The 12,869-nt window shown below is 39.2% G+C and overlaps 1 protein-coding gene across 1 annotated transcript in view; it reads right to left on the bottom strand.

The window, feature by feature from the left end:
- Window positions 1–12,869, bottom strand: part of LOC126175038 (ATP-dependent DNA helicase 2 subunit 1) — a 165,911-nt gene that overhangs the window by 45,759 nt on the left and 107,283 nt on the right. Inside the window, exons 7-8 of the mRNA XM_049921540.1 lie at window positions 11,837–11,914; window positions 7,103–7,238 (exon numbers count right to left, since the gene is read on the bottom strand). Of these exons, the coding sequence (XP_049777497.1) occupies window positions 7,103–7,238; window positions 11,837–11,914 (214 nt within the window). The remainder of the gene's footprint in view (window positions 1–7,102; window positions 7,239–11,836; window positions 11,915–12,869) is intronic.

Raw genomic sequence — 12,869 nt, 5'->3', positions numbered from 1 at the left:
GTGTAGATGGCCTTCTCGATATCAGAACCTTTTAGAAATCCAAACTGTGACTTTGACAGTATGTTATTTGAGATAAGATGGTTATAAAGACGACTGTACATTACTTTTTCGAAAATTTTTGAGAATGCTGGCAACAGTGAAATTGGACGGAAATTTGATGCTATTTCTTTATCTCCCTTCTTAAACAGTGGCTTAACTTCAGCATATTTCAGCCATTCAGGGAATATTCCACTGATAAACGACTGGTTACACAGATAGCTTAATATGTTACTTAGCTCAGAATCACATTCTTTAATTAACTTTGTTGATATTTCATCATACCCACTAGATGTTTTTGATTTTAAAGATTTTATGATGGACATTATTTCTGTTGGGGTAGTGAGGGTCAAATTCATATTATGGAAGTTACTTGAAATGTCTGGTCTAAGGTAATCCATAGCAGCATCTACCGAACCTGACAACCCCATCTTTTCAGTAACAGTTATAAAATGTTTGTTAAAAAGTTCTGCAACACTATACACATCTGTCACCAATGTATCATTTACTCTTAATGCTATTTGTTCCTCTTCATGTCTGGTTCTACCGGTCTCCTCCTTCACTATATCCCATATTGTCTTTATTTTGTTATCTGATATGACTATCTTTTCCTTGTAATATATTTGCTTTGACATCCGTATTACAGTCTTTAATATTTTGCAGTATTTCTTATAATGTGCTATATCATCAACATTGGAAATGTTTCGGATTGACAGATACAGTTTTCTTTTTGTTTTACAAGATACTCCTATTCCTTGAGTAATCCATGGCTTCTTTGTAGACTTTGCTCTAACCTTGGTAAGTTTTGGGGGAACGCAGTGTTCGAATAAGGTAAGCACTTTATTAGCAAAAATGTTATATTTTTCATTCATGCCATGAGCACTGTAAACATCAGTCCAGTGAATGTCTCTGAGGAGTGTCCTAAAATAATCAATTTTTGGCTTACTGATTACCCTCTTGAGCTCAGATTTAACAGATTTTATATCCTGTTCAGTATTAGCATTTAACAGAAGGAACTGCATGTCATGGTCTGAGAGGCCATTGACTATTGGTTTTGTAATATAATTTTGTTCATTGGACTTTTCTATAAAGATATTATCAATGGCTGTTTGTGAACAAGTGGCTATCCTAGTGGGGAACTTTACTGTGGGAATTAAGTTGAATGATTGTGTTACTAACTCAAGTAAGTTCTTATTGGGAAAGTCTTTAAGGAAATCTACATTGAAATCACCAGCAACCACTATTTCTTTGTTTTTGGTTGTTAAATGGGCCAGTACAGCTTCAAGGTGGTTTACAAACAGATTAAAGTTACCTGCAGGTGCTCGATATACACTTAATATTATGAAAGATTTTTTGTGAAAATCTAATTCTGTTGCACATGCTTCCATATGCTGTTCTAGGCAAAATTTATGAATGTCTATGTTCTTAAATTTATGACAGTTCCTGATGAATGTGGCAACTCCTCCTTTCTCCATTTCTGATCTACAAAAGTGAGATGCTAACCTAAACCCTGTAACACTTAAAAGTTCTATACCAGTGGTCACATGATGTTCAGAGAGGCAGATTATGTCAGCTGGGTTTGAAGACTCTAATTCATCTATGCAGATAGTTAATTCATTAATTTTATTTCTCAGTCCTCGAATATTTTGATGCAATAACGATAGCTGACATTTCACATTGACTGAGTTAAAATTGGGTGGAGTTAAAATATCTGCTGACAGTTGAAAATTCTTAGCCAATGGCTGTTTATGCTGATGTAATAAGGTGGAATTATGTTTTTTGATTTCTTTCTCAAACTGAAGGTTTGTCTCAGTTCTAACCTCTCTTAAAATTTGCTTTCTTTCTGTCCTCCCTACCCTAAAAAAGGGTCGTTTCTGAATCCTATAACCACTGGTATTTTACCACTCATGACAGTGCCTCCCCCCTTTAACTTTCCTGCTATTTCCCCAGCCAATTTACCCTTCCCCTTCCTGTTGAGGTGAAGGCCATGCCTAGTATAATCCCACCTACTGAGAGAATCAACATGAACCACACCAATGTGTGACCCTGCACCCGACATGAGCAGCCGTTCCAGCTCCAAATTAACTCTCTTGACAGAAGAGTTCAAATGAGGTCGGTCATGGCGGCCAAGAACAGATACAAACTCAACACTAGTATGCTTCGATGCTGATGCAATCTTCGCCAGGTCACACTCTATACTGTACCCAGGATCTCTGTCAATACTGTTACCTGCCCCACCCACTATAACCACGGTGTCTTCCTTAGTGAAATCTTTGCAAAGTGATCCTAAATCCTCTGTCACCTGCTCCAGACCAGCACTAGGTTTAAAAAAATTGGTGACCTGGTATTCTGATCCTAGTTCATCCTGCAAAAGTTGGCCAACACCCCTTCCATGGGAACTACCTAACAACAACACTTTCTTTCTCTTTACTGATTTCCCTACATTCTTACTTTTCAATTTGCTGCTGAAAGTTTGTTGTGCCCTGTCTACACCTGCAACTGCTTGAGGCTCACCAGCTTCTAACTGAAGCAACAGGTCAAATCTATTTTCCACATTCACCATAAAGCTGTCAGACAAAGTTCTAGGCCTGTTCCTCCTGTTGCCTGTTGCCACTTCCCACCTCTCTTTACCCTTCTCCCTCCTTAACCTGTCAAGATCTCCCCTGGCCTTGTCTAACTCAGCCTGAAGGGCGGCAATTTTCCCCTCCTGTTCCAGTATCTTCCTATCTCTACTACAAATCCTACAAAACCACTGATGAGTCTCATTTACTTCCCCTATTCCCACGCCACTACAGTCACCCACATGGAAAAAACTACAGCACCCATCACACCAACGCCCCGACCTAACAATTCTACGGCAAGTCAAGCACTTTTCACTCATGATAAACGTAATAGTTTATTAAGAATAAGTCAGTTAAATTACAGATAAACACGAAAATATGGTTACACAAATTTGGCCTATACGCAACTGTGTGTAAACAAAACAAAAGTGCAAAGTTTCTGAAACAACAAGTTAAACTTTACGCTACTTTCCGGATATGCTAGTTAAATAATGAAGAGGTACGCTAAGTTAAATTGCTGGAGAGAGCAAGGAACAACTAAACGAAATTCTATAGATTTGCTGCAGCAGAACGTAAACAGAAAATACGACTGTACGGTCTTTTCGCGTTTTCTGCTATATTACGTAAAGAAAAATGAAACCTTTAATGGTACACTTAAACGGCACACTAATACACTTATTTACCACGTAATCAGTACTAACCTATATGTTTTATAATCTAAAATAACTTATCTTTACGAGAACACCAAAACTCGCGCTAGTCGCCTGGCTGCAGGGCTGCCAACCTAGATGTAAGTATATAAGACAGATCATCACTGATGTGGGATGTGGCAGTTATGGTGAAACAAAGGGGATAACTGGTAAGAGTGGAAAAAACTGCATCAAACAACTCTTTTAATTAGTAGTAAATGATTTCATGCAATACAATTTTATCTGTCAAATGACTAATGTGCCATACAGATTCTCTCAGCACCCATTTCCACACTAGGTCAGAGACACTTTGTATGTAGTTCTTTAATCTCTCTCGTGTCCTGATCCCCTCTCTTCTTCTGTGAATGCTTCCCATTCCTTACAATAAAGGCTTAAGTTAGTTGCTTCGGAATTGTTAACAGCAGTTGACAACAACTGGTGTGGATGTTTCCTTTCTCAGTAAGTTTTTTGGGGACACCGGTATTAGGCCACAACCTGGCACTCCCTTGTTTAGGTCATAGGTCATCTACTCATCTCATTTCTGTGTGTTTTTTTTTTTTTTTTTTTTGCAACAAAACTCTCATGCTGCCACTGATGTATTGCACAGGCCACCTCTTATAAAGTCTGACGTCAGAACTCCAAGGACCTGTTAAGCCACTACACAGTAGCCCAACTTATTGGTTAGTTCCTTGTGACAAACAGAAAATATCCATCCCACCTCATTTTTTTCTTCGTGCTGATTGTTGCTTGCATATTACACAGGCACTAATTACTTTGTCTGCCTAATAGTAAAGGAGGTATTACTCAATATGGTACTCTGCAACTCCACAATATGGTGAGTAGCAACTTTCCTTCTCATAATATTGTTATATTCCATCCTGGATTTTTTATGTTCCTCCAATTATTTCCTTCTGTTGTCCTTTCAACCACAGTTGACACAAACAAATCGTGTAGTGCTATAAGCACAACATTTTATCTCTTCAATTCATCCTGTTCCACAAAAGACTTTTGTTTTTACTCATTGCATTATCTTTTCATTCCATATCAATCAATCCATCTGATCTACTGTAATATCGCTTTCCAAGGCTCCCAATCATTTCATTTATTTTTTTCCAATGTCCATGTTTTTGCACTCATACAGAGCTGTGCTTCAAACAAAGCTTTTCATGAATCTTTTCCTGATCTCAAGGTGTACATTTTTTAATGTTTGCAGCTGTGGCTTTTTACAGAAAGCCCTTTTGCTTTGCACAATCCTTGCTACTACATCTTTTTTTCTACTATTCAACTCTCAAGTTAGCAAAACTGAGCAACCTGTTCAAGAGCCTCACACTTAGCCATCCAGCATCTCTGTCCATGAATACACCATGACCTTAATTTTATTTCTGTTTATGCACATATTACAGGCAACAGCTAGCTATGTTCCATTTCATTAAGTACGTGACTCACTTCCTGCTTGTCAGTGAACTGTATTGTGACACACAACTTGCACCGGACATGCTATGGTTTAGTGTTAATATAGCTTTTGTAAGTGTAGCAAAAACATTATCTGTGACACTCAAATGGACCACATATGTTCTAGAATGGTCAGAGGACCTAAGGAAGTATGTAAACTTGATAGCTCATATTTTGCAAGGTTTTCAATATAACATGATGCTGACAGTCCTAATATATTCTATATGACATAAACAGAGAAGCAAAGAAAAAGCTAATAGTATATTAATGAAGCCTTTGATTGTTGTCTCAGGTGGGAGGCAGTGTTTGAGACAGTATGCAAGGTGCGGAAGGAGGGAAGGAAGATCAGGGTTTAACATCCTGTCGACATCGAGGTTATTAGAGATGGAGCACACACTTCAAACGTTTCAAGGATGGCCACATCCCTTCAAAGGAACCATCCTGGTATTTTCTATGAGTGATTAGAGAAAATGTGTAAAACCTAAATCTGGATGGCCAATGCAGATTTGAACCATCACCCTCCCGAAAGCGACACTAGCGTGCTAACTGTTGTGTCACCTCACCATACGTGCTTTTACAATGTCCCTGTCACAGTCTTCATGTGTCTTGTGTCAAGCAATGCCAAACTGCTGCGTGTCAATCTGAGTAAAGTTGAGATGAAACCAAATTATTTATCCGTGACATAAAGGATTTCATAATCTGACACCAACCAGCTACAAAAAGTTTTGTGCAGCCTTTATTCAAATTTTAACAAACCAGAAGACCAGAATCTTCCTTTGTCAAAAGAAACCTCTTTCTAATTTATCTTACGCATAATCTGCAAAAATGATCATTAATTTACCCACCTATCATTTGTTGAGGACAATATAAATGTTAATTGGTGACATGTTGTATTTTCTGGGAAATCAATTTCTCCAATGATTGAATGCCTCACACAAGTAAATTGACTGCATTTTGTCCTGTTTTGATGTCCATTAAATCCATCAGATATTTTACAAAAGCCATGAGTGAGTAGCGACATTTGGCTGGATCCTTTTATGTAGACAACAAATACTTCACAGAGAAGATGATCCACTTGATGCTTCACAATATAATCATATTATGAGTAATTTTATAATTTCATACTCTCATGAGTGCAAAAGCTATATCACAAGGGAGTAACCTGTTTCCATCAGGACCAGTCTCCAACACACACATTCGTGAAGGTTTGCCGAACAATTAGATATTGTTCTATTGTTGGTCTTGATCGGATTCCATCTGCAGGGGACCTCAATGGCAATAAGAAAATACAATGCATTAAATATAAAAATGTATCCTATTTGCAGGAAAGTTCTTGTGTCTTCTTGGGATAGTTCCAAAATACTGAAGGGCCCTTATAGGCTAGTATTTCCCATTCTGGGTTACTGGTGCCCTACTGTGGATAAAAAAGTGGCATGCTGCATTTCAGTTTAGTCAGCCGGCACAAGACTGTACCCCTGGCTGTGATTTTTGTACTATTAAGTACAAATGACAAATAGCACCTATATCCAAAGTACTGCAAGACAAGAGAGGTAACTGTGGGAAGGATGCCCTTTGGCCACTTTTGATTATATTATTAGACATGACGCTATCTGATGACAATGTGACCACATTTCATCTTCAAATCTGAATCTAATTACAGGTACTATGAATCACATTTAAAATGCAGAACTGTCATTTGCAATAATTAGATTTGGATCTGGAAATGAGCTGTGACAAGGGTCGAAACAACTAATCCCAATAAACTTAAAAAGTGACCCAGATGGTGTCTGTCTTTCTTTCTTAATTTTGATAACCATATCCTTAAGGTTACTGAGTACATAATCAAGTATATAAATCTTGTAAGACTGTTCACTCATCTTTCCTTTCCAAGCGTGAGAATTAGAAATTTTTGAGAGCATAAACCACATTCTGATGAAAATAGATGAAAAAAAGCCTTTAATGCAACAGTTATAAAACCCAAAACAGTGCAAATTATTGTAATGGGAGGCAATGAAAAACACGAATCTGGGTGTGATGCATGAATCAAATGAAAAGGCTACGAATAAAAGTATAAACCAAGTGTGTAAAAAAGCAATAAACTAATAGAGGTTACACCTGCTGCATAAATGGATTAGTGACACTATGAGAAATGCAAACAAAACATGAAATATCTTATTTAATTTCATACAGGTTGGAAATAGCATGCAGGAAAGGTGTTTTAGTAGAAAATATGTTCACAGTTCTAGTGTCTCCATAGGAACTACCTAGTTTTCATTTCAAAATATGACAAAAAGAGACCCATCTGGTAAGCATTTTACCTTAAATATAATAAATTTATCTTAAATTAAAAAACTCAAAAATCACCTTTAATAACATCATTTGCAGGGTAGATGAATGTTGGACGTTTCACATGCAGTTCTGGTTTTATCATTGTCTTTGGCTTGAAGCCTACCAACTGAATTCCAGGCTCCATGATATTCTTAATTTCTTTCAATTCTAGCTGAAAAATAAAATAGTAATGAAGTCACGTACACCAAAGACCTTCAAACACAAACACCATAGAGTGGAACTAAAAATAATTCCTTTGTTATTGGGATTGCTGGGAGGTAGTGATGGGCTCCTGGTAAGTGTTTCTACTACACATTGTTTTAAACAGTGTGAGGAATGTGGATGAAACTACGGTGTCTTGCAAAGCTAGTGCATATCTCTCTCTCTCTCTCTCTCTCTCTCTCTCTCTCTCTCTCACACACACACACACACACACACACACACACACACACACACACCTTGGTTCTCCTCTTTCTGAGGAGGCAATATTTAACAGTTCTATTTCTGCCTGAAGGGATGAACATGTGGCTTTCTGGTGAAGCTACAGAGAGGGGAAATGACCAGTGGCATTGGCAGAGAGTGGAGCACAATGAGTGTGAGGAACGTAAATTGGGAGGAGGTGACAGGTCAGAGGGGATGGAAACTATTGGGTGGAGGATGTTGGGACAGTAGGTTACCTTAGACTGAAGCATGTTATGTTCACCTGCATGTTATGCCACAAGTGGTTTTCTTTGCTCTTGGCCACAATTTGACAATAGCTTTTCATCCTGGTAGACAGCTGGTTGGTAATCATATTTAATATAAAAAGTGCAAGGATTGCAGCGGAGCTGGTATATGACATGGCTGCTTTTATAAGTGGCCTGGCCTCTGATGGGGTAGGATAATCCTGTGACAGGACCGGAATAGAAAATGCTGGATGAATGGATTGGACAGGTCTTGCACCTTGCTCTTCTTCCAAAGGGGGATTGAAATGAGGTACATCCTAAGTAAGGTCCTTCCCAGCTCCCCTCAAGTGGTGTTTCATCACCCACCCAACCTCCCCATCCTAGTCCACCCCTATGTCCAACCATTTGTCACAGGGATCATCTCAACATGTCATCTTTACAGTGAGTAGCTATCTAACCTTTATATAATATTGTTGATCTGCACATATTTATAATAACTGAAGGAAGTGGGGATGATGGGGGTGGGGCACAGGGAAGCACTGATTTAAGCTCTGGTACACAATTGCAAGTGCAATGTTAATGCTGCTTTCAGTTCCTAAATACACAATGCAAAGTTCTGATTTTGAAATTTTGTTTTGGCCACTGAATTGAATGATGATACAATACTGGTAGTTTTTGGGCAGCATGAATTTTTTAGCTTTCAAATACAACCTTTTTTTTGTAACCTCTGTTTCCTGACCCCCACCCCCCTTATCCTTTGTTCACACAAATGAGGATGAACACTAAGGTCCATCTTCATGTGGGAAGAGAGATGAAGAAAAAGGACTGGAGAGGTTTACAAAAAGGGGTTCAGTTTGGAAAGTCACCCAGAACCCCGGGTCAGGGGAGACTTACCAGACGGGATGAGAAGGAAGTACTGATTGTTGGGGACTGTGCCAGACAAGATTTGAAAACCAGAGAGCTTAAAGACAGGGTAATATGCAAGACAGAGATTACTGCTAAAACATCTCGCACGAGTTAGTGAGGATGAAAAGCTAAGTACATTCTATGTAACAGAGGTGGGATGGGGAGTGGTGAAAAATAGACAGGTCAGAAAAAAAGATGTAGAAAACTAAAATGGAGTGAAGCAAGGAGTAATCACTGTGAAGAAATGCTGAGACAGAAATAATTAAAGTAAATTAAGGTCAGGTGGGTGGTGAGAACAAAGGACATGTTGTGGTGCTGGTTCCCAACTGCGAAGTTCTGAGAAACTGGTGTCTGGGGGAAGAAACCAGATGGCGTGTGTGGTGAAACAGACACTGAGGTCAAGACGGTCATGTTGTAGAGCACACTCTGCAACAGGATATTGTGTGTTACCGATATACACCCTCTGCTTACACCCATTCATTCTAACTGGTAACTGGGTGGTAGTCACGCTGATGTAAAAGGCTGAACAGTGTTTATGTAACAACCAGTATACAACACGTCATTTCACACACGGCTCTCCCTTTGATGGTACATAAAAACTATGGTCCCACATTTTGTTTCCTGAAACAGTTCTTGTCCCTTGGAGTTACTTCCAAAGGTCTAACATTGAAAATCCCTGTTTCTGGATGTAATCCTACTGTACACCAGGCTCTTTTACAGTTTCAAATAAAGCAAACTCTTGCACTTCCTCTGCTAATCTGTGACCTACATGCCTCATCTGCCAATTTCCATACCACCAGACTTCTCTTCTTCTACAAAATACTACAGTTATCTGCCCCTCATGTTTCCTTGGATTGTATCATCCACCACGCCAACTTCAGACTGCAACAAAACACCAGACTTCAACTCAAAAAGCTATCCCACCTTCTCCTAATCTACCTCAGCAGTGGTATTTCCCATCTTGTTCATCCGCAGCACCCAAACAGCCACACCATCAACCACCACTCCTCTCCTACAAACCGAGCTTGGCCAAACTCCTTAACATCCCACAGCCTTCACCACTCAATAATAATTCATAATCACAAGAACCAGTCACAACAGTACAGTGTTTCCAACTCTTGTCTAAAACTCTCTCCCCTTCTGAATTAATTGTATTACGCAAGGGTCTCACTTTCAGCCATACACCTGCACTTAATCATGCTGCTTTATTGAAGCAACTACTTTCCTTTACATGTAATATCAACTTGAAATATCACTTGGCAACCCATCCCAAAACCTTTCCAACAGCAAACCTGACACTGAACCCTGCCTAGAACAGTTCTGACCACAATCCCAACTTGATCCATCACCACTACCTCAAATTAATCCCTTCCAAGCCTTCCAAGAACTACACACATCCAGCATTTCTTCACGGCCCTTCCTCAGGTCCCTACAACATGACCCTAACCTGTCCTCCGTAGAACTCCAGTCTCTATGTGAAGACAAAGGCTCTACCACTTTGATACTTGACTGGCACGCATATAGTAGTGAAGGTCTATGCCAGATGTCTGACACCTCTACATAAAGCACCTGCCATCAAGATCCCATCCCTGTGATTCAAAATGACCTGCAGTCCCTCCTAAAAACCTCAGGCCCCTCGCGAGGACTTACACCTCAATCTGCAGAACTTCTTACCACACCCAAACTACACACCACCTTTTACCTTCTTCCTAAGATCCACAAACCCACTCACCCTATAGCTCCTGGCTTCAAAGCACCCACCAAATGTGTATCTGCCTTAGTTGATCAACACCTGCAACCCATAGTACAAAGACTTCCCTCCTGTATTAAAGATAACAACCATTTCCAAGATAATCTGAAATCCATGCTGTCCCACTCCCACCACACACCTTGCTTGTCACCACTGATGTCATCTCTTTCTATACCAGCAAACCCCATGCACCCACATACATGGTCTGTCTGCTGCTGAACATTTACTCTGCCAGTGGCCACCTGAGTCCAAACCTATGACATCCTTCCTGCTTACCTTAATCAACTTTATACTTACCAACAATTACTTCACCTCTGAGGAGCAGACATACAAACCGATCAGGGGTACGGCCATGGGAACCAGGATGACTCCTTCCTATGCCAAACTTTTCATTGGTCGCTTGGAGGGGGGCTTTCCTGGGTCCATAAGCCTTCAGTCCCAGGTTTGTATTACATTCATTGATGACATCTTTGTCATATGGACTCATGGTGATGATGACCTGTTAAAATTTCTGGAATCTCTAAATAGTTTTATTCCGAATTCCATAACACTTTCCTTGATGTTGATTTCATCCTCATTATAGGCCAGCTATGTGCTTCTGTCCACATTAAACCTACTAACAAACAACAATACTTACATTTTTAAGAGTTGTCATCCTTTCCATGTCAAACATTCTCTCCCATACAGCATTGGCTTTCATAGCAAACATATCTGTTTGGGTGCACCACAGCCATCACTGAATGTAACTACTCCCCCAGCCTAGTACAAAAGCAGATTTCCGAGCCATCACGTCCAATCCTGGTGATGCTGATCCCTCCGAAAAACTACCATCCAATTATCAGCTAGGATGAATGGGCATGGGCAGAGGGTGTATACTGGCAACACACAATATCCTGTTGCAGAGTATGCTGTACAACTTGACAGTCTTGGCCTTGGTGCCTGTTTCACCATTTGGATTCAGACATCAGTTTCTCAAAACTATGCAGGTGGGCACTAGCACTAAAATGCCCTTGGTTCTCGCCATGCACCTGGCCTTAATTCACGTTAATTCCTTCTGTCTCAGCATTTCTTCACTGTAACTACTCATTTCTTATTTCCATTTTAGTTTTCTATGTCTTTCTTTTTCTGCCTTGCCTATTTTTCACCATCCACCCTCCCACCAGTGTTACATAAAATGCAGTTAGGTTTTCACTCTTATTAACTCGTGTACAATGTTTTAGTAGTAATTTCTGTCTTGCATATTACCCTGGCTTCCACCTTTAAGCTCTTAGGTTTTCAAATCTCATCTGGTGCAGCCCCAGTCAGTCAGTCTTTCCTTCTCATCCTGTCCAGTGCAATACAGAGACTTAACAGTTTAAAAAACAATTCTGAATTACTAAAACTAACATATTTTTCACTGATAAATAAACATATTAACCCGATACTAGGTAAGATTCTAAATATACTTACAGAAGTGAATTCCACTTTCTCACCAGCAAATACTCTTGAATAGGGAACATTGAATGTTTCGACCAATTCCCCTGTGTCCTGGAAAAATATAAACACAAAGCAAAGTAAATAACAAAATTCAGAAATAAAGTTTGATAACACAGGAAGTACTTTATGTACTTGATCACTTGGAAGCTAACTGCTCTGATTCTGTGCTTGCTGCTTAAAGTACAACAGAGTTTTCACCTTTGCAGATACAGTTATTTACATTTTTATATGCCCAATAAGTTTAATACTGTCACATCATCTTCAGTGGATACTTATTTATTTACTGATATTTGACAGTTATAATGTTTACAAGACACAAATAACTATGTTGTGAGCAGGTAATTCTCTACAGATATAAATCAAAAGTACAATACTGTTTCCATCAGGATGTCATTTAAAATTGCACTTTATTATTACTATTAACTAGTTCTGAGTGTTGCTAATTTTTGGGTTGTATCTACAAAAATAGCAATACACCAGAATTAAAGGGAAGTCAAAATATTAAACACTCTACTGTGCTGAATGTAATGTTTTCTCAATAGTCTGATGTAGTATAAAAGAGAAATCACATACCACACACAGTTATACATAGCATAGACATTAATATTGTTGTTGTTGTTGTTGTTGTTGTTGTGGTCTTCAGTCCAGAGACTGGTTTGATGCAGCTCTCCACGCTACTCTATCCTGTGCAAGATTCTTCATCTCCCTGTACCTACTGCAACCTACATCCTTCTGAATCTGTTTAGTGTATTCATCTCTTGGTCTCCCTCTGCGCTGCCCTCCAATACTAAATTGGTGATCCCTTGATGCCTCAGAATATGCCCTACCAACTGTACCCTTCTTCTAGTCAAGTTGTGCTACAAATTTCTCTTCTCCCCAATTCTATTCAATACCTCCTCATTGGTTAAGTGATCTACCCATCTAATCTTCAGCATTCTTCTGTAGCACCAAATTTCGGAAACTTCTATTCTCTTTTTGTCGAAACTATTTATCGTCCATGTTTCAC

The sequence above is a fragment of the Schistocerca cancellata genome, chromosome 3 (genome assembly GCF_023864275.1).
Source record: "Schistocerca cancellata isolate TAMUIC-IGC-003103 chromosome 3, iqSchCanc2.1, whole genome shotgun sequence".
In the NCBI taxonomy this organism is placed as follows: Eukaryota; Metazoa; Arthropoda; class Insecta; order Orthoptera; family Acrididae; genus Schistocerca; species Schistocerca cancellata.
This window is presented reverse-complemented; position numbering and strand designations above follow the sequence as displayed.